General features: G+C 40.5%; 1 protein-coding gene across 4 annotated transcripts in view; it reads left to right on the forward strand.

Annotated features, from left to right (window-relative positions):
- Positions 1-24073, forward strand: part of cltcl1 (clathrin, heavy chain-like 1) — a 30531-nt gene extending 6458 nt beyond the window's left edge. Inside the window, exons 2-33 of one of the 4 annotated variants that reach the window (XM_044195082.1) lie at positions 1512-1719; positions 2279-2281; positions 4312-4580; positions 6008-6169; positions 6446-6559; positions 6652-6825; positions 7019-7216; positions 7606-7806; positions 8010-8162; positions 8299-8421; positions 8902-9039; positions 9144-9308; positions 9499-9679; positions 9840-10003; positions 10114-10239; positions 10355-10497; positions 11372-11606; positions 11699-11821; positions 11916-12061; positions 12160-12343; positions 12719-12911; positions 13027-13184; positions 13288-13452; positions 14275-14550; positions 15574-15723; positions 15812-15943; positions 16031-16141; positions 16582-16752; positions 17060-17281; positions 17714-17740; positions 21376-21451; positions 22285-24073. In XM_044195082.1, the coding sequence (XP_044051017.1) occupies positions 1512-1719; positions 2279-2281; positions 4312-4580; positions 6008-6169; positions 6446-6559; positions 6652-6825; positions 7019-7216; positions 7606-7806; positions 8010-8162; positions 8299-8421; positions 8902-9039; positions 9144-9308; positions 9499-9679; positions 9840-10003; positions 10114-10239; positions 10355-10497; positions 11372-11606; positions 11699-11821; positions 11916-12061; positions 12160-12343; positions 12719-12911; positions 13027-13184; positions 13288-13452; positions 14275-14550; positions 15574-15723; positions 15812-15943; positions 16031-16141; positions 16582-16752; positions 17060-17281; positions 17714-17740; positions 21376-21451; positions 22285-22445 (5052 nt within the window). In that variant the 3' untranslated portion in view covers positions 22446-24073. The remainder of the gene's footprint in view (positions 1-1511; positions 1720-2278; positions 2282-4311; positions 4581-6007; positions 6170-6445; positions 6560-6651; positions 6826-7018; positions 7217-7605; positions 7807-8009; positions 8163-8298; positions 8422-8901; positions 9040-9143; positions 9309-9498; positions 9680-9839; positions 10004-10113; positions 10240-10354; positions 10498-11371; positions 11607-11698; positions 11822-11915; positions 12062-12159; positions 12344-12718; positions 12912-13026; positions 13185-13287; positions 13453-14274; positions 14551-15573; positions 15724-15811; positions 15944-16030; positions 16142-16581; positions 16753-17059; positions 17282-17713; positions 17741-21375; positions 21452-22284) is intronic. The other 3 variants (XM_044195084.1, XM_044195083.1, XM_044195086.1) reach the window with 3 other exon arrangements.
- The last annotated feature ends 353 nt before the right edge of the window (positions 24074-24426 follow it).

A 24426-nucleotide genomic window follows, 5' to 3' on the forward strand; every position in this document is an offset into this window, starting at 1 on the left:
AGCTGGCTGCTTACATAGATGATTAAATGCAGTGTTAGGGTTTAATCACAGGCTTTGCTGAAATAAAGTAACGCTGTACTTTTTCAGTATAATTGGGATGTGATGATGGTTATAATAATGGCAGTGCAAGTAAAAAAAACATCTGTCATCAAACATCAGAATGCTTCAGTAAATCCAGGAGACTATTAGCAGCTATAATAAGAGTGTAAAATAAAGCTCTGTTGAGTTAACTTCCTGTTGTCCACTGTGTGCCCACGCTTGGCTCTGTGTACCACCAGACCTCCTGTCTGGATAACCACCTTAAAGAATATCCCTGGAAAATTGGAACAGACCTGCTGCTATTTTAATCTAAACACCGTTTTGGTCCACCACTGGCTGCTTTTTCCCCCTGCAAGGCGAATGTCAGCTGCTGCCATCTATATTTTCCCACTGCATTTTTCTGTTGTCGTGATGGAGGCGAGACTCCTTCAGAAGTCTTATAACTCTATTACGTTGGAATATTCCACTTCTAGCTGAGTTTTACATTTAGTCCAAATGTAGGAAACTATTGGCACACTATAATGGAGAAATTTTCTATGTTTTCATTAATTTAATGTGTTTTGGTTCGACCACTATTAAAACTACAAGGCAAATACTAACTCATAGCTCGTCCTGTCCAATTATTATCAGGTAAGACTCTGCCTCTTTAGAATTTATAAGTAATTTATAAGCAATAAACAATGAGTAAAAAGTTTGTAGCACCAGATATATAAACATAAGTGTTTATTAATGTATTTATCAACAAAACAGCACAGAAAGCAACAAAAGCCGCCTTCCAGCACCTCTTAAGCTCACTAATTAACACTTTGTATCATGTTTCTTTAATCCTAAACCGAAGAGTGAAAAGGACAATTCGCCATTTAATGGGGAAGTCTTGTTCACGACTGGGAGCAGTTGGCAGGCAACCAGAAGAGACTCCAGGAAGTTTCCAAAGAAATAGTTCAAACAGGGAATTATCGTTTTGATAATTAGTTTTTTGTACGAATTAAACAAACGAGATATAACATGCTAATTAGTGAGCTTTAGAGGTGCTGTTAGGCGGCTTTTGTTACTCTTGGACAGAGCCAGGCTAGGTGTTCTGCTTCCAGTCTTTATGCTAAGCTTAGCTAACTGGCTGCTGACTGTAGCTTCATATTTACCGTACAGACATGAGAGTGGTATCGATCTTCTCATCTAACTCTCCGACAGAAACCACATATTTCTCAAAAATGTCGAACTATTGCTTTAAATGTCATTACAGCTATGTTACACTGTGTTATCATTCAAAAACTAGTTATTAAGTTATAATTGTTGATGAACACATTGATAAACTTTCAAAAATGTACTTTTATCTGCTTATAACTACATTAGTGTGTTTATAAAAAGTTTATTAAGCATTACACTGCTTTTAAATGCTAAATAGGATTAAAGTAAAGTTACTCCATTAGGGTAAAGATGCTCATTGTTACTGTTTTTTGTTTTATTATTTCCAGTTGCAGAACATGGGTGTGAACCCAGCCAACATTGGGTTCAGCTATCTGACCATGGAGTCGGACAAGTTCATCTGCATTAGAGAGAAGGTGGGGGAGCAGAACCAGGTGGTGATCGTGGACATGTCCGACCCCACCAACCCAATCAGGAGGCCAATCTCAGCCGACAGTGCCATCATGAACCCCGCCAGCAAGGTCATCGCCCTGAAAGGTAAGAGTATTTGATACAGTGATACAGTGATACATACAGCAACACAAATTCAGGCAGCCACACCACTGGCTATTAGATGAGAAATACTGTGTTGCTGTGAGAAAAAACTGTTTGCTGGTATTATTAATGGCTTTATACCAAGCGCTGAGGTTGTTTTTGTTGTTTAAATTCCCAGAATGAAGTCTGGGATTCACACTGTTTATTTTTCTCAAGTTTTAACAGATTTAGCCATCAACAAGTATTGCTGTGGGAATGCCACGGTCATGCAATGAATGCTCTGCCAATGCTGTAAATATGTAGAGTGCACTCAGTTCTATTGCCTGAATGTACTAAATTGGTTGTGCAAATTGATTTTATGCCACTGAATCTAGCCTTTACAGCACAAACACAAGCACTGATCAGGATGATTTGCCTGTAATGCTTCTCTCTCTCCCTCCTCCCCCCTCCCTCTGAGGATACTATGCCCCTGTTTGCCCTTTCCCTCTGGTCTATCTTTGTCTGCTCATTCTTACCTGATTGACACTTTGCTTTTTCTCCCTTGCTTTCTGTCATTTCTCAGACGGTGAGTTGCTTTCTGTCTGTCTGCCCATCTGGCACTCTGTTGTGATGATACAGTAGCCATGTCTCTCTCATAAAAGCTTCCCACATACGCCTCTCAAGTACGCAGAGCTATTTTGACCACTAATCAATCAAAAGTTGTTTAGAAATTACTTCTACTGCCAGTATATTGCCTCACACCCCTACTCCGACCTAACCTGCTGGCACATATCCTACTTTTATGAGAACTATACGTGTGTTGGCATGACTTGTTGTATACTGTAAAGGTTGTATGCGTGGTATGCATCATCAGATATTACACACAGAAAAGTGTGTGTGTCTTTGCACGCCTGTGTGAGCATGTGCCAGCGTTCAGATCTTTCCCCGCTGCATACAGTATAAGGTATGCCATTAATGTATCATCATAGCTGTGTGTGCTCATGGCAGTTTGCACAACAGCTCCAGTATTCACCTGAATCATGTATTACCTCACCTGTTTGTTTCTATGTAACTTTACTGGTAAATGGACGTATATGTAGGGCTAGCAACAATATTCTAGAGCATAGAAACATTATTATGGCTCAGCCAAAACCCGTAGTATCTCCAAGTTTAGTCAGCTAGTCATTATGACCTTCTTAAAGCTGCTGTCTGCTTTCTGTAGCCAGAGGTCAGCTGCACCCAGGAAGTGTTAGCCAGGTTACTGTGTACAGAGTAGTGCTTTCTCTGTCCTCTAGTGGTATCTAGCTATACAGATGTATTTATTTGCCCAGGTTTTGAGATATTTGTGTCTGAGATTTCCACTGGTGCCCCATTACAGCGGAGGTGAATAGAATATTGTTTGTGGTGCTCACAGCATTGAACAGTAGTTACAGTAGTTAAAAAAATACCATCAATTTCTTTACAGAAACTATGTCTCTGTTACTCTAAATAATCCACAGAACATGCTGTCAACAGTTTTCTTCTCCAAGCAAATAGTCCCAATAAAAGTAGTCCTGTTTAGTTTCAGTATAGTTTCAAAGGGCTTCCGTTCAAACCTGTTCATAAGGAGGTCTGTGGATTATTCAGAGTAGCAGTTACATTGTTTCTTTCATTGTTTAATTGTTTTCATATGTACTTTTTCAATGCCGTAAGCTCCACAAAGAAAATTCCTTTTACCTCTATTGTATTGAGGTGGCAGCAGGAATTTCAGAGACAGAAATCAAACATGTGTGGCTAGATACCACAAGATATAGGTGAGTAAAAATATGTTTTCTTTTTATAATTTGGGTGAACTGAATGGGCTGGCTTGAACAGTGAAAATTCACAGATACCAGATTACATTTCCAGAAATCAGTAACTGACTGGAAATTTTGCTTCACTCTTTATGGTAAATGGTAAATGGACTGTACTTATATAGCGCCTTTCTAGTCTTTCTGACTTCAACTACATATCTTATGTTGGGTAAAATATTTCCTCATTGTGTGCAGTTGTGAGCTGTCCTCTTAAATCAAGATTTATGGGTGGTCAGTGAGGGTATAGTTTGCGACAAGAAGCACACACTAAGGGTGTGTGTGTGTGTGTGTGTGTGTGTGTATTTTTTCTTTCTTCTGAAAACACAAACAAAACAAAACAGCCTCTTATCTCAAACCTCCGCAAATTCATTTACATTCCAGTTGAAATATTGTTTTTGTTTCTGTTCATTATTTATACCAAATAGTTTTTAATACATAAAGACCGAATAGTTTGAATGCAGCTTTCCTTTTTAATAGGGAAAAATAGCCCAGTATAAATAGTTAAATATATTAATTATAAATAATTCAGCAGAAAATGTGATACAGATTTTTAGTAGTTGTAGTTTTTATAGAATGCCATACAGGTAGTAAATACAGTGGTATTTTGTAACCAGCGTTAAATAAGACATCATTAATTTGTTATCGTTGAGGTAAATATGTGAAATTCTCATGATTTTGATTAGAGATTACATTACCCAGCTCTACTTTGAATCTGATAACTCTCGCTACCTGTCTTCTCGCTGTCTGTCTCACGTCTTCCCTCTGTTTCTTTACCTCCCCTCAGCTGCCAAGACGCTGCAGATCTTCAACATTGAGATGAAGAGCAAGGTGAAGGCCCACACTATGACAGAGGAGGTCATGTTCTGGAAGTGGATATCGGTCAACACTGTTGCCTTGGTGACGGATACGGCCGTCTATCACTGGAGCATGGAGGGGGATTCCCAACCTGCCAAAGTATTTGATCGGCACGCGAGTCTGGCTGGATGTCAGATCATCAATTACAGAACTGACGAACAACAGAAGTGGCTTCTGCTGATAGGGATTTCTGCGCAGGTGTGAAAGCACACATGAACATGTTTACTCATGCCTTATACAGTAGAAGTGCACATGACAGAAAAATATCTTTGAAAGGAATTAGCATGATTTATAACTCTCTCTCTGATCCCTTATCTACAGCCTCATATCTCACCTTTAACTTTCTCTGTGAACACTTACTGTGTATGTCAGTACAGCCGATCACACAATGCAGGTGTATCAATGTTTTATTTTGTCAGACCTGATCATAAAATAGTGATTTGATAAACATTTAAGTGCAGCAGTGCAGGACTTATTGTTAGCTTGGTTAACAGGTAGCATTTAGAGCAATGATCAAATAGCTATTTTATGCTTGTTGATTTGTTTGACAACAGAAACAGAAAAAAAAAATGTAAATTAATACAGCTTAAGTGTGAATTAGCCTGTACTGAAGTATAGCATAAGTGATGATGGACAGCAGGAAGGGACAGAACGGATGTTTAGCAGTTGGGTTTTTTCTTAAAGACATGATGGTGTCAAGAATGATTTTATTGGTTAACTGAAAGAGGAGGAGGAAGAAGAAGGGATTCAGCTACTCTCCCGTTGTTTTGGAGTTTCACTGTGGGTGCCGAACTTCACACACACGACCTGAAAACATTAGTGTGGACACACTCATTTTCATACATAAATAGCACTTTCAGATTTAGCTGCCTTAATGTGGATGTAGAAAATGCAGCTTTGCTTACTGCAAGTCTGTGTACAGCAGCACTGAGTTCCACAAATCAAATTTCCAGCAAATTTCAGTTGTAACCAACCTCCTAGAATTTTTCCCTGATCTTAAAGAAATAGTTCGACATTTTGGGAAATATGCTGATTCACTTTCTTGCTGAGAGTTAGATGAGAAGATCTATGGTACTCTAATGTCTGTGTGGTGAATATGAAGCTGGATCCAAAAGGTGGTTAGCTTAGCTTAGCATAAAGAATGGAAATAGAGGGAAACAGCTGGTCTGGCTCTGTCCAAGGGTAACAAAATACGCCTACCAGCACTTCCAAAGTTCACTAATTAACATGTTATATCTAATTTGTTTACTTTGTATAAAAATTGAACTGTAGAAATGACAAGTTGTGGTTTGGCAGTGGGTTATGTGCTGGACTATTTTCTTCTCATCACCGTGAGTTTGACTCCAGCCTGGAGTATCGATCTTCTTGTCTAACTCTTGGCAAGAAAGGGAATAAGTATATTTCCCAAAATGTAGAACTATTTCTTTAACCACACCTAACCAAATACACACACTTAACCTTCTATAAGATATTACCTACTAATATAACATATTATATACATATACATATATACACATACTGTATATGACGTATTACTCTCTGACCATTTGATTAATATGGTGGTGTTAATGACTTAAATGCATCAATCATTTCTTTCACTCTTGTTTCGTGTCTTTGTCCTGCAGCAAAACCGTGTGGTTGGGGCAATGCAGCTGTATTCTGTTGACAGGAAAGTGTCCCAGCCCATCGAGGGCCATGCTGCTGCCTTCGGGGATTTCAAAGTGGAGGGAAATGCCAAACCCTCCACCCTCTTCTGCTTTGCTGTGCGCTCACAGGCTGGGGGAAAGGTGAGGACCCCTGAATTGTACACAAGAATTTCACTCATGATGCTATCACAGTGTATTTAGTCTCTGAACAAGGAGCTCTGAATTGCACAAAACAGTTGTGTTTTAGTTTAGATCATAGGAGAAAAAACCTTTATGCTTCATGCTTTTTGGTTACCAAAATAGCTCCTAAATGTTGATATCAAGAAAGTTTATTAAAGTGCATGGATGTTCATATTTGCTTTACTGTGGTTGATTGCCTGCTGTGGTCATTTCTTTATGTGGGCTTTCTTCTCCCAGTTGCACATCATTGAAGTTGGTCAGCCAGCTGCAGGAAACCAGCCATTTGCTAAGAAAGCAGTGGATGTGTTTTTCCCTCCAGAGGCCCAGACAGACTTTCCGGTAGCTATGCAGGTAAGGAAAGACTCTTGCTACTCATGAGTTTTGGGTAAACTAACGGTGACTGCAGAACACTTAAATTCTCTCTCTCTGATCATTCTCCTCAGATTGGTAGTAAGCACGGTGTCATTTATTTGATCACAAAGTACGGTTACATTCACCTGTATGACCTGGAGTCTGGAGTGTGTATCTACATGAACCGAATCAGTGCAGAGACCATCTTTGTAACTGCCCCTCATGAAGCCACCTCGGGAATTATTGGGGTCAACAAAAAGGGACAGGTGAGAATCAAGCAGTAAATTATTTTATTTCCATGCTTTTGTTATGACATAAATAATATGTCTGCTTTTGATGTTAAAGATGAATGTCTAAATGTTATTCTGGCTTCACAGAACATATTTAAAAAAAAAACTGATGATAATGGATATTCACTTGTATCATAATCATTATTGTTGTCTATTCTTTTCTTTCTAGGTCTTGTCAGTGTGTGTTGAAGAGGAAAACATTGTCAACTATGCCACCAATGTCCTGCAGAACCCTGATCTAGCCTTGAGGATGGCTGTGAGGTCAAACCTGGCAGGGGCTGAGGAGATTTTTGCCAGGAAGTTCAACACTCTGTTTGCCCAGGGAAGTTATTCAGAGGCTGCGAAGGTTGCTGCATTAGCACCCAAGGTACGCCCGTATCTACTTCCACATTGTAGTGTTTGCACATCCTAATAGGCACCAGGTGCATTGACAAAAAGTCCAAAACAATTATAGGAAAAGTTGTACTTAATGTAGATCAATTTGAAGAGTATTCTTCCACTGATGATTTAAAAACTATAGTAGTTACACCCACTGTGATTTAGTGTTGTAAAAAATACAGCAAAAAAAGTTCAAAGGATGTAGTAAATATTTTTCATTTGCATTGTTTGTCATCATTTTGATTGCAATACAATAAATATGAAATTCTAGTTCAAAATATTTAATGTAAATACTCAATCTTTCTCTTTTTCTGCTACCTTGTTTATTCCTTTATACCCATAATTCCTACATTGTTCGCAATCTCCCTCCCCCCTCAGGGTATCCTGCGGACGGCGGAGACCATCCGTAAGTTTCAGAGTGTCCCGGCCCAGCCAGGTCAGGCCTCTCCACTGTTGCAGTATTTCGGTATTCTGTTGGACCAGGGCCAGCTCAACAAGTTTGAGTCTCTGGAGCTGTGCAGACCCGTCCTGCAGCAGGGCCGCAAGCAACTCCTGGAGAAATGGCTGAAGGAGGACAAGGTAGGACTGGAGGATTAGAACATCAAGGTAGCGTTCATAAGCCTGCGTTGATCCGTAGATATACAGTAGAATCCCAAAAGTGATTTTGAAAGTGATAATAGTGAAGTTCTTAACCTATAAATGGTGCTTGTTTACCATGTAGTGTCATCTACATGATGATCGTTAACTCACAGTTGGTAACTGTGATGGTATATGTGTTGTAGCTGGAGTGCTCAGAGGAGCTGGGAGACCTGGTGAAGGCCTCTGACCCCACCCTCGCTCTTAGTGTGTACCTCAGAGCTAACGTCCCCAACAAGGTCATCCAGTGCTTCGCTGAGACCAGCCAGTTCCAGAAGATAGTGTTGTATGCTAAAAAGGTAATCAGGGAGCTCACATGACTTCCCTTTTCCATTCACATATTGATTCACTGCATGCATAACTCAACATATGAAAACACCACCCAATACTATTTGGATTGAGAATAGCATTTTTATCCAACTGTACTTTTTGTAGGTGGGCTATACCCCAGACTGGGTGTTTCTGCTGAGAAATGTGATGCGCGTCAATCCAGACCAGGGACTGCAGTTTGCCCAGATGCTGGTCCAGGATGAGGAGCCGCTGGCCAACATCAACCAGGTAATGCACACACCAACATGACCACCTCACGCACTAGAGACATACAGTGTTACTCATACACATGCCGTGCTTTTTAAAATCTGCACGTTTACCCTCACACATGCACGCAAACACACAAAGTGCCCAGTGTGGGAGCCTCCATCTGTGTTATTCCAGATGTGCCAGCAATGCCAGGAATTCTGAGTCAGTGACCCCCTCCTCCTTTTAAAGCCACATCATCACTCTGCTCAGTCCAAATCTCAACCAGAGACCTTGATGACTTGATGCTTCTCTGAGTTAAAAGGCCCACCCTTTTTTAGTTATGGAAAGCCAAAACATCTGGCTACCGGGCCTGTGATTCTTAATAGTGTGACTCTAATCTTGCCTTGCATGCTAACTCACATCATGGCTCACAGATGGTAGGAATTCAAAAATCTAACATTTTTCCTTAATTTGCTCTTTCCTTTTCATTTCAATTATCTCTCTCTTGCCCTTTGGTAGATCGTAGATGTGTTCATGGAAGGCAGCCTGATCCAGCAGTGCACTTCCTTCCTGTTGGACGCTCTTAAGAACAACCGCCCAGCCGAAGGACACTTACAGACGCGTCTGCTTGAGATGAACCTAATACATGCCCCCCAGGTGAACTTTCAGACTAAAATCACTGTCCTGATTACAAAAAGCAACTTTGTCTTTGATGATATTAAACACGATTTGTGTGTTCATGTCTGCATGAACTTTTTTAGGTAGCAGATGCAATTCTGGGGAACCAGATGTTCACCCACTATGACCGTGCCCACGTTGCTCAGCTGTGTGAGAAGGCAGGTCTGCTGCAGAGAGCTCTTGAACACTACACCGACCAGTATGATATCAAACGCGCCGTGGTGCACACACATCTGCTCAACCCTGAGGTACGCCTGTGGATGTTCGGTCATGCCTGTGAATATCGCTCCCTTAGGAGCAGCCACTTTTTACTCTTTTGTTTTTTTTTGACGATGTGTGAAAATGCCTCTTGAATCCCCCTCCTCTCCTCCTACTCTTTTCTTGCCTTGCTATCTCACTTTCTCCATGTTTTTTTCCTTATTCTGATTCTCCTTTTAGTGGCTGGTGAACTTCTTTGGCTCTTTATCAGTAGAAGACTCGTTGGAGTGTTTAAGGGCCATGTTGTCGGCTAACATCAGGCAGAACTTGCAGCTGTGTGTCCAGGTAGCGTCTAAGTATCATGAGCAGCTGGGGACTCAGTCATTAGTGGAGCTCTTTGAATCCTTCAAGAGTTATGAGGGTAAGTGTCCCACATGAGTGGGGGTTTGAATGCAGACTTAGGTCATGTTGGATTAAAGCAAGAGAAGAATAAAGCAATAGTCCCATTTTTGTGCAGGTTTTAAGTCATCATAGATTGAGCTGAAGTCTGTGCTGTTTCTCCCCTTTCATCTCTATTCAAGGCTTGTTCTACTTCCTTGGGTCAATTGTGAATTTCAGCCAGGAGCCTGACGTTCACTTTAAGTACATCCAGGCTGCCTGTAAAACGGGCCAGATCAAAGAAGTGGAGAGAATCTGTAGAGAGAGCAACTGCTACGACCCGGAGAGGGTTAAAAACTTCCTCAAGGTAAAAAGATCTCGTATGTCAGAGTGTTTTATCATTTCACCAGCAATTTTGTGATATATTTTACTACCCATTTCATACAATTTAATTTCATGTTTTTTTTCTTTTCGCAGGAGGCCAAGCTAACAGACCAGCTTCCTCTTATCATTGTGTGTGATCGCTTTGACTTTGTCCATGACCTGGTGCTCTACCTCTACCGCAACAATCTACAGAAATACATTGAAATCTACGTACAGAAAGTAAGATCAAGGCTACTGCTGAGACTTTATACATATCTGGTTACTACTTAATCCAAGTCTTATTTGGGCTCCATGTCTACTTGTTCATTTAAAATATGTTGCACTTGTTTTTCAGGTGAACCCCAGTCGTTTACCAGTGGTGATAGGTGGTCTGCTGGACGTAGACTGTGCTGAGGATGTCATTAAGAACCTGATCATGGTGGTCAGAGGGCAGTTTTCCACTGATGAGCTGGTGGAGGAGGTAGAGAAGAGGAACAGGTAAGACTAAATGATAAATCGCTTCCAGTCTTTTCTTTTCTTTTCTTTCTTTCTTATCTTGCATAGTTACTTCTGTAAATCTCACTGGATGCAACATCTGATTAATACTTGTGTGTCAAAGTGACTTGGTACCTATTGCAAATTTATCATTTGTGTCTCTGTAGGTACATAATATGTGTTTAACTGAACCTCTTTTAAAATGTAATTAGATTTAGCGTTGTATGTATCAACAGAAATAAAATTAAAAGCACCTTGCTTGCAGAAATTTTTATATTTATATTTCCATCTGATGTCCATATGTCACCAAATGTGCGCACACAAACGGAAGTAACTGAAATATGCATATAAATAAATATGAAGAAATATGCAGGCTCCTGTGTTTGTCTTTTGCTCTGTGTATGCTTGACAGTTTCTGCACTACAGAAGCTGAAATAAATATTTTTATTTTAGCATGAAAGATGCTTCCAATGTTGATTCTCTCTGAGCTTTTCAGAAGAAAATGCTTTCCTACTGTATTTTTTGTGGATACCTCAATATTGCTAGACAGATTAACTGTTCCTGATCTATTGAAGCTATTTCCAGTGCAAATCCTCCTTGTTTCCATTCTGTATCAGAAAATGTGAATGTGAGAAAGTGTAAACATGAATAATTTGGGAACATTTTGCATCAATGACACTGCTGAATGTACAGCACTGCCATCTAGTGTTGTGGTTGTGCATTACACTACAGACAGTTCAGTTTAACATCAACCCAGAAATACAATTCAGGTTAATAAAGCTGGGCTATGGAATGCATGTAAGTAAGCTTCTTCTGAATGTTATGTAATGAAGCTGATATTTCAAAACAGTGTATAATGTACCCATTACCTTCTCAGGTTAAAACTTCTATTGCCATGGCTGGAGTCCCGTATCCATGAAGGATGCGAGGAGCCAGCTACCCACAATGCCCTGGCCAAGATCTACATTGACAGCAACAACACACCTGAGCGCTTCCTGAAGGAGAACCCGTTCTACGACAGTGCCGTGGTGGGAAAATACTGCGAGAAGAGAGACCCCCACCTGGCCTGTGTGGCTTATGAGAGAGGACAGTGCGACCTGGACCTCATCAAAGTGTGTAGATCACTTTATGTAGCATTTAGACGATCATTTACATAATTCTAATATAGATAAATCTTTAATCACTGTATATCTTTTCTTCTCAGGTGTGCAATGAGAACTCGTTATTCAAGAGTGAGGCTCGATATCTGGTACGACGGAAAGATCCAGAGCTTTGGGCGAACGTGTTGGAAGAAAACAACCCCTTCAGAAGACAACTCATCGACCAGGTTAGGTGTCCTCCAACTCCACTCCTGAAGAGACTGAATGAGTGCTATTTTTCAATGGTTATTTTTGTTTTCTCCTTATTTTATCTCATCTCAGGTGGTGCAGACAGCTCTGTCAGAGACCCAGGACCCAGAGGAGGTGTCAGTCACAGTCAAGGCCTTCATGACTGCAGACCTACCCAATGAGCTGATTGAGCTGCTGGAGAAGATTGTACTTGATAACTCTGTCTTCAGTGAGCACAGGTACAGCCAGCTTGCAGCTTATTAGGCATCATAATAATTTAGCCACAATACTTTTTGTCATCTTTTTAATAATTCCTCTGTTCCGGGTATTTTCCCAGGAACCTTCAGAACCTGCTGATTTTGACGGCCATCAAGGCAGACCGCACTCGTGTGATGGAGTACATTAACAGGCTAGACAACTATGACGCTCCAGACATTGCTAATATTGCCATCAGCAACGAGCTCTTTGAAGAAGCGTTTGCCATTTTCAAGAAGTTTGATGTCAATACCTCCGCCATACAGGTAAAATCCATTTTTAATTGCTCAAGCTGCACTGATACTATTTTTATCAAGTTCCTAGGTAGTTGCATTTTGGATTTTTATCATCCTTCTGTGATTGCAATGAACCTCCTCACTACAGACATTTTTTTGCAGAGGATTTTAATAATCCCAAAGTTCAGGCCATTGAAAGTATTGATCTTGGTATCGAAAAAAATATTTGCCAATGCTGAGTAGAATCTGTATTGGCAATTGAGGCTACAGGCTGTATCTCTTAATTACTGGATTTTTGCTGGAAATTAACTGTTAAAACTTGCTTTTGTTCCTGGTGTTGTATCTCATTGTAAGACCCTACATGTCAGATCATAATGCAACTCTCTTCTTTCCTCATTTCTCTAGGTATTGATAGAGCACATAGGGAACTTAGATCGTGCGTATGAGTTTGCTGAGCGCTGTAATGAGCCTGCGGTGTGGAGCCAGTTAGCCAGAGCTCAGCTGCAAAGAGACCTGGTCAAGGAGGCCATTGACTCATATATTAAAGCCATTGACCCTTCAGCGTACATGGAGGTGGTCAACGCAGCCAGCAAGAACAGTAAGCCTTTGCTTTGGAGCACAACTCTGCCACACACCAGCAGCTCACATTGATTGTCTTTCGTGTGTGATTGATTTGAGTTGATCTTTAAGGTGTCGTTTGGTGTATTTTGCAGATAACTGGGAAGACTTGGTTAAATTCCTCCAGATGGCTCGAAAGAAAGCGAGAGAGTCGTACGTAGAGACAGAGCTGATCTTTGCTTTAGCTAAAACGAACCGCCTGGCTGAGCTGGAAGAGTTTGTCAATGGGCCCAACAATGCTCACATACAACAGGTAAGTGTCAAGAAGATTTTGTAGATGTTGTTCTTTGCCAGAATGTTGAACACTTACTATTAACTGCATATCTATTTGCTAATTTGTCTCTCTCTTTCTCCAGGTGGGCGATAGATGTTATGAGGAGGGTATGTATGAAGCAGCCAAGCTCTTGTACAACAATGTGTCCAACTTTGCTCGCCTTGCATCGACTCTAGTCCACCTTGGAGAGTACCAGGCAGCTGTGGACAGCGCCAGGAAAGCCAACAGCACACGGACATGGAAGGAGGTAACTGGCACACAAACATGGTTAGCTTCTGTTCAGCTAGCCTGTGCCTTACAATGGATTATTGAGATTCTTTCTTTTTCATCATAGACGGTTTTATCATATTTTATCAGACTGTCTAAAAAGCTGAAACACGATGTGCATATTCTAAGATAAATTAGTATCTGTTACTGGATTGGCTTGTCAAATTTGTGCACCTCACCATTTCAAAAAAGATAGCACAGTTATTTTGTTAGCATTGAACAACAACATACTCCTTGAATCTTATGTGGGAGTTACTCTAATTACCAGTTTGTAACTTAAACACCATTCATGTCAACATCCAATTGGGAAATCCGATATGTCCGACTTGGCCCTCAATGATAAAACAATACCTGGAAAAGGAGACAAACATTGAGACTTCATGCAGCTGAAGTCTGACCTTGCATTTATTAACCCTCCTTTAAATGAGCAACTGCAACCAAAGAAATTAGTTTTCCGATGGCGTGAACTCTCTCCCAAGTTGTAAACACGAGAATCGCTACCTTCCATCCCACATTACGTGAACAAGGCCACAGAAGCACTGTTAGAGCCTCATGGGAGATGTAGACATGAGACCAACATCTAAAATTGCCATCACATTTACTTAAGGAAATGCACATCTGAAAGGTGCTTATGAGAAAATACATCAAGCCACGAGAGCTAGTGTAAGAGAAGCTAACCTGAGCATGGTGCAGGACTTTGACTCTCTATCACTGTGTAATCTGATTGGTGAATATTGATATATGGTATGGTATTGTTTTTCTTTCTTCTTGCTGACTCTCCTCTCATCCCTCCGATCATCAGGTGTGTTTTGCATGTGTGGATGGCGAGGAGTTTCGGCTGGCACAAATCTGTGGCCTTCACATAGTGATCCACGCCGATGAGCTGGAGGACCTGATCAGCTACTATCAGGACCGCGGGTACTTTGAGGAGCTCATTGCTCTTCTGGAGGCTGCGCTGGGTCTGGAGCGGGCCCACATGGGCATGTTCACTGAGCTTGCCATCCTCTACTCAAAGTTCAAACCTCAGAAGATGAGAGAGCACCTGGAGCTCTTCTGGTCCAGAGTCAACATCCCAAAGGTAGTCTCTCTCTCTCTCTCTCTCTCTCTCTCTCTCTCTCTCTCTCTCTCTCTCTCTCTCTCTGTCTCTCTCTCTTTCTCTGTCTCTCTCTATCTCTGTCTCTCTGTCTCTCTCTCTTTCTCTCTCTCTCTCTCTCTCTCTCTCTCTCTGTCTCTCTCTCTCTCTTTCTCTCTCTCTCTCTCTCTCTGTCTCTCTGTCTGTGTGTATGTGTGTGTGTTTCAAGACAGTTTTGTAATAAATCAAAGAGTTCATCACACACGAGGAGGTTGCTTGTGTGCCATAAACTCCTTTGATTTATTACTCTGCAAAGATATCTGCTTCTCATTAGCACCCTGAGAGGAAAATAATACTGTGCAGATAATTTTTTTTCTGTCTGGCCCTGTACTGACGTACTGCTGTTGTCTTGTGATGACCAGACATCCTTTTACCAGTTTGAAGCTGGTAAAATCTATCGTTATGAAGGTGTTTGCTGTTTTTCTTAGTTGTTAGAGTTCCTAAAATCACTGAAAGCTTGCAGACAAGTCTTTCAAATAATTGTTGCCTTGAAAGTACTAGATTAAAAAAAAAGTACTTATTTTAAATATAGTACCTGCATTGGTCAATATTCCTCAGCGTGTTGGACTTCATCCTGTTGATTGATCAACACTTAACATTATGATTAAATTTAAAAACCCAAAGATAATATGTTGGTACCAATGTAAGAGTGTTACACAATTTCTTGATATGACAATGTCATGAGTTAAAAAACAGAAGGTTTAGTAGCCTGTTATGTCTTCAATTGTTATGTCATTGGCTGTTGATTAGTTAGATCTAGTTTGGTGTTTTTCTGCCTCTCGAGAGCACTTTAAGAGTTATATAAATAAATGATGTTTATGATGTCTTTCTTTGACCTGTCATGTCATGTTTTACCCCAAATGTGAGTCTATGAATTTAAGCAGTCAAAACTTCGACAGTCATGAAAGAGTGCTTCAGTTTAAACCCTTTATGACTTTGACATTGTTCTGTGTTTTCCGTATTTACCAGGTCCTTCGTGCAGCAGAGCAGTCTCATTTATGGGCAGAGCTGGTTTTCCTTTACGATAAATATGAGGAGTTTGACAATGCTGTCCTCACAATGATGTCTCATCCGACAGACGCGTGGAAAGAAGGGCTGTTCAAAGACATTATTGCTAAGGTGAACAGAAGTATTTGTGCCTGAACGGTTTATTTCCTTTTCAAACATCTTTTTGTGATCTTTATATGTATCGTTTTTGTCTCCTCAGGTTGCCAATGTGGAGTTGTACTATAAATCTCTTTCCTTCTACCTGGAATACAAACCCCTCTTACTGAATGACCTGCTGACCATTCTGTCTCCACGGTTGGACCACAGCCGAGCTGTCAGTTTTTTCAGCAAGGTAACCAGCAGCGGGATCAACCTCTGTGAATCAAACCTTCTGTATTTGGTTGACATGACATGACATGGCTTGTTTTTGCCTAACCAGGTGAACCAGCTGAAGTTGGTCAAGCCTTACCTGAGGTCTGTCCAGAATCACAACAACAAGTCCATCAACGAAGCCCTCAACAACTTGCTGACAGAGGAGGAAGACTACCAGGTCTCTCAGGCATTCTGTTACTGATGTTGATAATAGAAAGTGGACAAAATAATGTAAACACTTGATGAAAAGGGACTTTCCCCAGTAACTGGCTTGTTTGAGCTTGTGATCAGTGTTTCTTATTGTTGATACACTTTATCTGTGTTCAGCATGTTGTAATGGTTTTTGAGGCTGTTCTCTTCACACATGAAATAACATTGTAGACATTTGACTAATGCCTCTGAATTTGTTTCAGTTAAGTGTTGACATTATTTTGTCTATCCCTTGCATGTTGTAGGTGGCAAATAGTAAATTTAAATAGTAATAAATATACCCAGCTTCTGTGGTCACTAGGTGGCACTACTGAGGTCCAGTTACAATAAACTAAGTAGTTCAGGTATCCCTCCTTGCACTTTTTGGTCTGTGATGTAATATTCTTTTATTCTGTGTGTTATCTGCAGGGCCTGAGAGCATCCATCGATGCCTATGACAACTTTGATACCATTGGCCTGGCACAGAGGTTAGAGAAACATGAACTGATTGAGTTCAGACGTATTGCTGCTTACCTGTACAAAGGCAACAACCGCTGGAGACAGAGTGTAGAGCTGTGCAAGAAGGACAAACTGTACAAGGTAAGAAAAATAAAACCTTTAACGACAATATGTGAGAAAAGAAAAAAGCTCTTGTATATACCTCCATGTTCCTATAGATGGCACTGTTAGTTTATTCTTTAGATAAGCAGAATGTGGAGATGTTGTAGATACATGGACCAACTAACATCAAGTAAAGACAGGACAATCAAATCAAGTCAGTGCTTGTCTCACCAGAAGCCATCTCTTCACAGAAATCATTGTTTACACAACTTCTCAAACTCACATGAAGGCTTTCATGTTTCTCAAAAAGAGTCAATTAAATACACTGTATTTCTGTGTTTCCCAGGATGCCATGCTGTACGCCGCAGAGTCTAAGGAAGCTGAGCTGGCAGAGACTCTGCTGCAGTGGTTTCTGGAGGAGGGCAGGAAGGAGTGCTTTGCTGCCTGCCTGTTTGCTTCCTATGACCTGCTGCACCCCGACGTGGTGCTGGAGCTGGCCTGGAGGCACAACATCATGGACTTTGCCATGCCGTACTTCATCCAGGTCATGAGAGAGTACCTTGCAAAGGTTAGTACTCCACTGAAGAACAATACAAAGAGCTGATGTTCTTAATTGTTATGTTTTAGTTTCTGGAAAATTAGGTTTAATTATTGTGTATGTATTTTGAGAGGAAACAAGCTTGAAATTATGCATTTCTACTGTGTACTAAAATGTGTTTATTTTTCTTAGATTGTTTAATTTCCTGTAGAAAGTTGTCCTGACAGGTGAGAGGTGGACAATAGTCTGTAATATCTCTGCAGGTATTGAAAATCAGGTCATACAGACAATTTTACTTTACACAGATATGCTGAGACGAGAAAGTAGAGAGAAAGAGTTTCTTAAGTAATGGTAGTTGAGTATATTTGCCAGTGAACTCCCTCTGGTCATCATGATGTCCTTAAATGTTGACCTGTAGACACGTGAGGTCACTTGGGGTCATCTCTTTGGGTTCTTTTCCAGGTTGATGAGTATGCAGCGAAGGTGACGGTCTCTGGCCCTCTTTTTACTTCTCTTATGTGTTCTGTCTGTTTTTGTTGTAACTTATCTCTTAGGTTTCTGATGTAGGAACCTAGCATGGACTGTAGACTGAGTACGGCCTAACTAGCTCTGGTCCTGGAGAGCTTTAGTAGTATGTGCAGGCTTTTGTTCCACTTCAGCACCAACACAACATGTTTTAATACATTTTGAGCTTATCTACTGGAAGCAGTTTCTAAATGATCCTCCTTGGGAACCTCATTGTCTCGTTGGTATGGGTTAGTTAATTTTCATTTTCAAATGAAGGCTTTCAGCAGTGAAGCAGAAACAAATTCATCAAAAGCAAAATGTGGAAATATCTTATTATAATCTGAAGTGGCGTCTCCTCTTTTTCAGTTTCTACCATGGAACCTTGAACAAAAAGCTTTGTGTTCTGATTAGAGATATGAAATTCTTAAAATCATAGTTCATGACTATAAAGGTTTAAGAACCACTATATAAAGGATTACAGTATATCCGCTACCTGTTAACAATGGAAATACAATTAAATGCTGCTTTTGTGTAAATATGCAACAGTTATGGAAGATGTACGCTGCTGATGTGAGATTTGTAGGTTTGAATGTATTTTCTATAGACCCCTAACTTGCCTGCATATTATGATCGATGGTTGAACAGACTGCCAGGTTTTCAGGTATAATGTGGGCTGTAGAAGAAGTCTCGGACCCGTCGAGAACCCCTAACTTTAAACGCTGTGTTGATGGCTGGAGCCAAAGCCTGTGCACCATTTTGCTCTTCAGAACCAGGATTAGCCTGTCCTGGCCTAACAGATACCTCTCACCTTCTAACTCCTCTCTCTTGGGGCTGCATCTCGTGTTAAGTGGCATTTTTAATTATTTTTTAAAATCTTGACAATGTCAGTTGTGCTGATGCAACTTCAGGAGATTGATGTTATGGTACAATATAGTCTAATATAAGAAACACGGTGATCTTTCCACCTGGCTAATGCTCTTCAGAAACGAATGCGGGTGAGGAGAGTGAGCCACTCTAGACTTGTTAGATGCATCCCCATGTTTCTAACTACAGGTTAACAAGTTATATGAGTGCAGGGCTACAAACACTAGCTTAAAAGGTCATGAAATCCCCTTTTGCCTGCCTCTCGGGAAATTCTCTCAGTTTATTTCAGCTAACCAGATAGTTTATCTGTTAGAGATCAAACGCTTTGTTCCATAAATCACCGGTCAAACTGGTAGAGGTGGATTCTAGCAGCTGTTGTGAAGTGAAATGACTCCTTTTTACTTCAAAGTAGTTGAACATATACTAAGAGACAATAGGCAGCATAGCCAAGTGATTGTTTTATATACTAAAATCACATCCTTTTCTATTAGATGCATACCTGCCAACTTTTCAGTTTCAAAATACAGCCGTCTTACGCTGCCGTGCCCTGACATTTTGACAACAGCTAAAGTTAACTGCGTGGCCCGCAGCGAGGAGCTGTGCACGCACCCCGGATCGGAGCGTGGACTGCCAGGTTGCGGTAACAGATGGGTTGAAATTGTATGTAGTGTGTGGATGTGTTTCATAGACGATCTGGCAACTTGGGTGCCATCACCCAACTATTCATAATATAGTTTGAGGGCCATGCAAATTACGGGAGTTTCCCGGGAGAAACAACAAAACAGGAGGGAACCGGCAGATGGCCTTGAAATACGGGAGAAACCTGGGAAAAACAGGAGTGTTGGCAGCTATGATTAGATGCACACGGTTTTTCATTCAGACTTTATATAATATTTTGTAGTCATATACAGAAAAGTGCTTTACAGGTGCTCTTTAACCTTTTCACTTTTTTATCCAAACTTTTTTTCTTCATTTCTTGAAATTATGACTCAACAAAAATTCTACTTTTTTTAAAAATTCTACATTCATTGAGCTGAACTATTGTTTAAACTGGTCGCCACTTACATCAGAAACCTTTTGTATTTTGAAGCACAATGCCTGATTCTTTCTTTGCACTTACCCACTAGGAAAATTGACACATCAGCCAACTCACTGCGCAAATACTGTATGTCTGGCAAGGATGAGCTTAACCTGTGAGCTTCTAATATGTAGCTTGATTTTAGTCCAGCAGAATGAAACACACTCAATGAAAATCAGTCGGGAGGGCCTGCTTAATGGGATGCATGTGGAAGCTGTGATTAATTGATATGAGACTGTTAACTGTGAATGGCTGGACACGTAGCATCAGCATATAGGCATGTATAGCTTCTCCTTTACTTACTTATACACAATGTAATATTTCTTTAACCTTGAATCCCACTATAATTCTACTTTTTAAAGGGTCAGTTCACACAAATCACAACAAAAAAACAAATCATTTTCCCCCAGTGGTATCTAGCCGTGATGTAGTTTTGTTGTTGTTTACTGAGTTTTTCAGGTATCTGCTTCTGCCCCGCCCCATCGATGTGTGAATCTACTAAAAACATTCAAAAATGGCATTTTTAGAACCTCAAAAGCAGTGCCTTTCCAAATATAATGTCAATTCAGTTCAATTCAAAGGGGCTTTATTAGCCTGGGAAACAGACGTTCACATTGCCAAAGCAAGTGTGAAATAAAAACAACAACAAAAAATGTACATAAACAGAAGAATTGTGATTTTGCTGTTGTATGTATGTATATATATATATATATATATATATATATATATATATATATATATATATATATATATATATATATATATATATATATATATATATATATTGGAATTTTATAATATTCAACAGACCTTGATGTTAAATGAATTGGGGGGGAAAAAAGTGACAACTGTCGACAATGAGGTCCGTCAATTATTTGATGATGAACAAGGACATCGTAGCTGGAAAGACAGATTTGAGTTGTTTTTTTTTTTTAATGTAATGTTTCTTCATTGCTGTGAGCAGCATACATGACATTAAATTCCACTGAATTGGCGTGATAGTAGGAGTAGAAGTCTGTGCAGTCACTATCTGCACGATTAGATACCACTAGGGGTTAAGTTTTTATTTTATTTTTTGTGATTTGGGTGAATGGACCCTTTCATTGTTGATTTAACATTTGTACTGCAAGCTGTATTAGTAAGTACAGTAATTCTCACCAAACCTGCATGGCATCTTCTCTTAGGTAACCTTAGCTGCACTGTGAAGTACTGTGTGTAGTTTTGTCTTTGAGAAGTGGGTATGATAAATCTAGAGTCTGAACTAGTCATATTAATCAGTATTTATTTGTTTGATATGAAATAGAAACTTAAGTGTAGTGTTACAACTGAGTTTATGATCTATTGTAGTACTTCAAATAAGAAATTGCCATTTAAATAAATCTGTACATCACTGCGATCACTACATTGTAGGTGTCCAGCCAAAATCTTTTATTTAGGATATTTTACAGCTGACTTGTATATCCATGTGAATATAGTTCGCATACAGGACAGAATTTTAAATTTGCATTTAAAACCTATGCTTGGATTTAAGTTTAAACAGCCTGCAGAGCTGGGTGCATTGAGTTACAAGGTTTCCGCAGGATACCTACAATGTATGAAATCAGACTTTCTTTTATTCTGTACAGTGTGTGAGTGATCCACATCTGATCTCTCCTCTTTTCTTTGTTGCCCTCAGGTGGACAAACTGGAGGAGGCAGACAGTCAAAGGAAAACTGAAGAGGAGGTGACAGAGCCTCAGCCGATTGTGTTTGGTAGGTTTACAGGCAGCACGTCACCCTGAGGGAGAGACGATGGAGGTTCCTAAATAGGAGGAAATTGTTTTCACAGCAGGAGGCAATTTGTGAGCGGCAGTATTTATCTGTCTGTGCTCAACCGTCTGTCATACCTGGGTGAAAAATGGCTGTTGTTGTTGAAATTCAGCATTAACCAAATGTATACTGATTGACTGAAGGTAATGGTAAATCAGTTTACTGACTGACTTTACTTGTGAAATTTTGGGCGCATTCAGTTAGTCATTGGAAAAATAATTTTATTGCTATTGTCTTTTCCAGACGAAAACCAGACAGTCATTGACATTTACAATCTCGTGTTAAATGTAATTTTTCTCAGGTGGTGTCTTTGCCTCGATTTTACAGGAAGAAAATAACATTTTAAATTCTTTTAATCTATTTTTACTTTTTACAATACTACAAAGTATGAATGTAGCCTTCCCACCTAGTTGGCTCATAATGAACAGAGACACCTGTGATGTTATAAACTGAAACCACCAGCAACTGTTTAATTCAATAAGGGCTTTTATCCGATGATAATATTCTTCATGAATACAATTTTTGGCTCAAAATCAGGACACAACTCTGATGCTCAAAAATAAGATTTGTTTTACATCACCTAAAGCATTAACGGCTCTTTGAGTAAAGAAACTTTCATTAACTGAAAACCAAATGACAAAGACATCAGTTTTGACAACTCTTTGATCTTTGTGAAGTGCAGGGAACATTGTAAAAAAAAAAAGTTGAATTTTTGTCTGTTAGCATGTAACCCTCTGTGCATGTATTTGTTTGTGTGTGTGTGTGTGTGTGATCAGGCCAGCAGCTAATGTTGACTGCCTCTCCTGCTCCAGTGGCTCCCCAGCCAGCGTACCCGGGCTATGGCTACCCCGCCGCCGCTGGGGGCTACCCTGCTCAGCCCGCTGCCGCCGCTGCGGGCTACCCTGCTCAGCCTGCCGCTTATGGCTTCAACATGTAGAGGCCTGACCCCGCCTCTCCCACCCCTCTCCCCTGTTTCCCCTACACACACTCACACACCTTGGACCTGAACCACACTCAGCCGTGCTGCTCTGGGTCTCAACTGGCCAACTGACGGCACGGAGACCCCTGAACCTCAACTCGGCCTTCATTCCCCAATGAGACTCCACCCGAGTTCACTGAAACTGCAATAGAAACCCTTCATCTCTACTTTCTCCACACACACACTTCAGGACGCCATCAAGGCTGTTGGATCCCTCCCCCCCTCCCTCCATCTCTCTCTCTCCTCCACTTGGACATTATAACTGCATCACTGATCTACACAGCATGAAGTCACCTCTCAGCTCTTAGAGGAATTAACATACCGAAGATAACATTAGTGACACCAAACCACTCTCTCCTGTTGCTGTTCCATGTAGACTTTATTAACCATAGAGCAGCTTTTTGTCTTTTTTCCTAGAGATTCAGCACTGATGAGTAAGAGACTTTGTTACTGAGGAGGAGTAGAGGGGCATGTGTGTGTCTACCCCTCCCTCCTAAAGCACTGCTACGGCCTTATATATTTTGAGGAGGTGGCAAAGAACGGGCTCATTTGTTCATGTTTAATTTCACAACTGTCTCATGCTCTGATTAGAAAGACGGTTACTGTGCAATAGTTTTGTTTGTCCTCTCACAACAGGTACAAAGTGTTTGCTGTATACGGACTAAGAACACTTTTATGAGGTTACGGTACTGTCTGTGTATGTGTGTGAGTGTGTGTGTGTGTGTGTGTGTAGCCTCTAAAGCCTTCGAGGGATATGTCACCAAACCAGGAGACACTCACTGAAATGTCCACTCCTGTGCAGCTGCAAACCTTTTGCTTTGTCAGAGCGGTTTGATCTTGTCAGTCGACTTTTCGGACTCTGATCCCGGACATCAGGAGTTTCAGGATGATTGTGACAGAAAGAAAGAAGGAAGGAAAGAAAGAAAGAAAGAAAGAATAATAAAAAAATTGCTATATGCTGTAGTCTGTGCATGTGCTGCCAAACTATAAAGCTGCAACCAGGAGCACAATTTTCATGTTACACTCAAGTATATCACGTATTACTAATGTTGTGTCAAAAACAAAGTGTTCGATGAATCTTTCTCACCCAACTAACAGAAAACGATGATGAAGCTCCGACAGACTTGAGGAGATGAAAACAGAGGGGAACGTTAGCTCACATCCTGGTGCCAGTTGGTTTAAAAAAAAAATCATTATTGTACTGAAAACAGTGTATAATTTAAGATATATTGAAATACCTAACTAATCAAAGAAGTCAAGTATTATGGGAAACCTTATGTATTGTCTATAGTGTGTTGTTGTAGTCTTAAAAAGCATAATGATTTTTGTAAGAAAAGGACAAAATGCAAAAACAGCAGGTTAATAAACGGCAAAGTCTTGAGGCAAGGCTGCTGAAAGTGGTGACAGTGGAATTGATTGTTTACTTCCTGTGCTGTCCGACAGTCGCTGTATGATACACTGAGCTCTGTCCCACCTGGTGTCAACTTTGTCAAAGCAGAAAGCGAAAACCTGAGCTGCACACGAAGCACTCCCTTTATCTGCACAAGTCATGCATACAGAAAGAGGAATAAAGTTTACACACAGTGTTGTTGGTGCATTTTTCAAGTCATTCACATCAGTAGAAAGATTTACAAGATTTCTGGAGGATTCAGCTTTTATTCTTGATGGTGGAGAGTTTTACAGCTGTGAACATGGTTTATGCCAGGGCCTTTTCCTTATTTTCACCGTTTGCAGGACCCAGACTGACATTTTGGTAACCAAGCTGCCAGGACCTGATTGATGGTTTCTGTCTGTGTGAGAGCTGCAGCTCTTTGTTGGGGGAGGGTGTGGTTGGGCTGTTTGGACCTATTACTGCCTGCTGCTGCGTAAGGTTTTGGTAGTAAAAGATTTAATAATAGAGGAATCCGATTTCATTCTTCCTCGCTGAGCTGTATTCATG

The sequence above is a fragment of the Siniperca chuatsi genome, linkage group LG5 (genome assembly GCF_020085105.1).
Source record: "Siniperca chuatsi isolate FFG_IHB_CAS linkage group LG5, ASM2008510v1, whole genome shotgun sequence".
Classification (NCBI taxonomy): Eukaryota; Metazoa; Chordata; class Actinopteri; order Centrarchiformes; family Sinipercidae; genus Siniperca; species Siniperca chuatsi.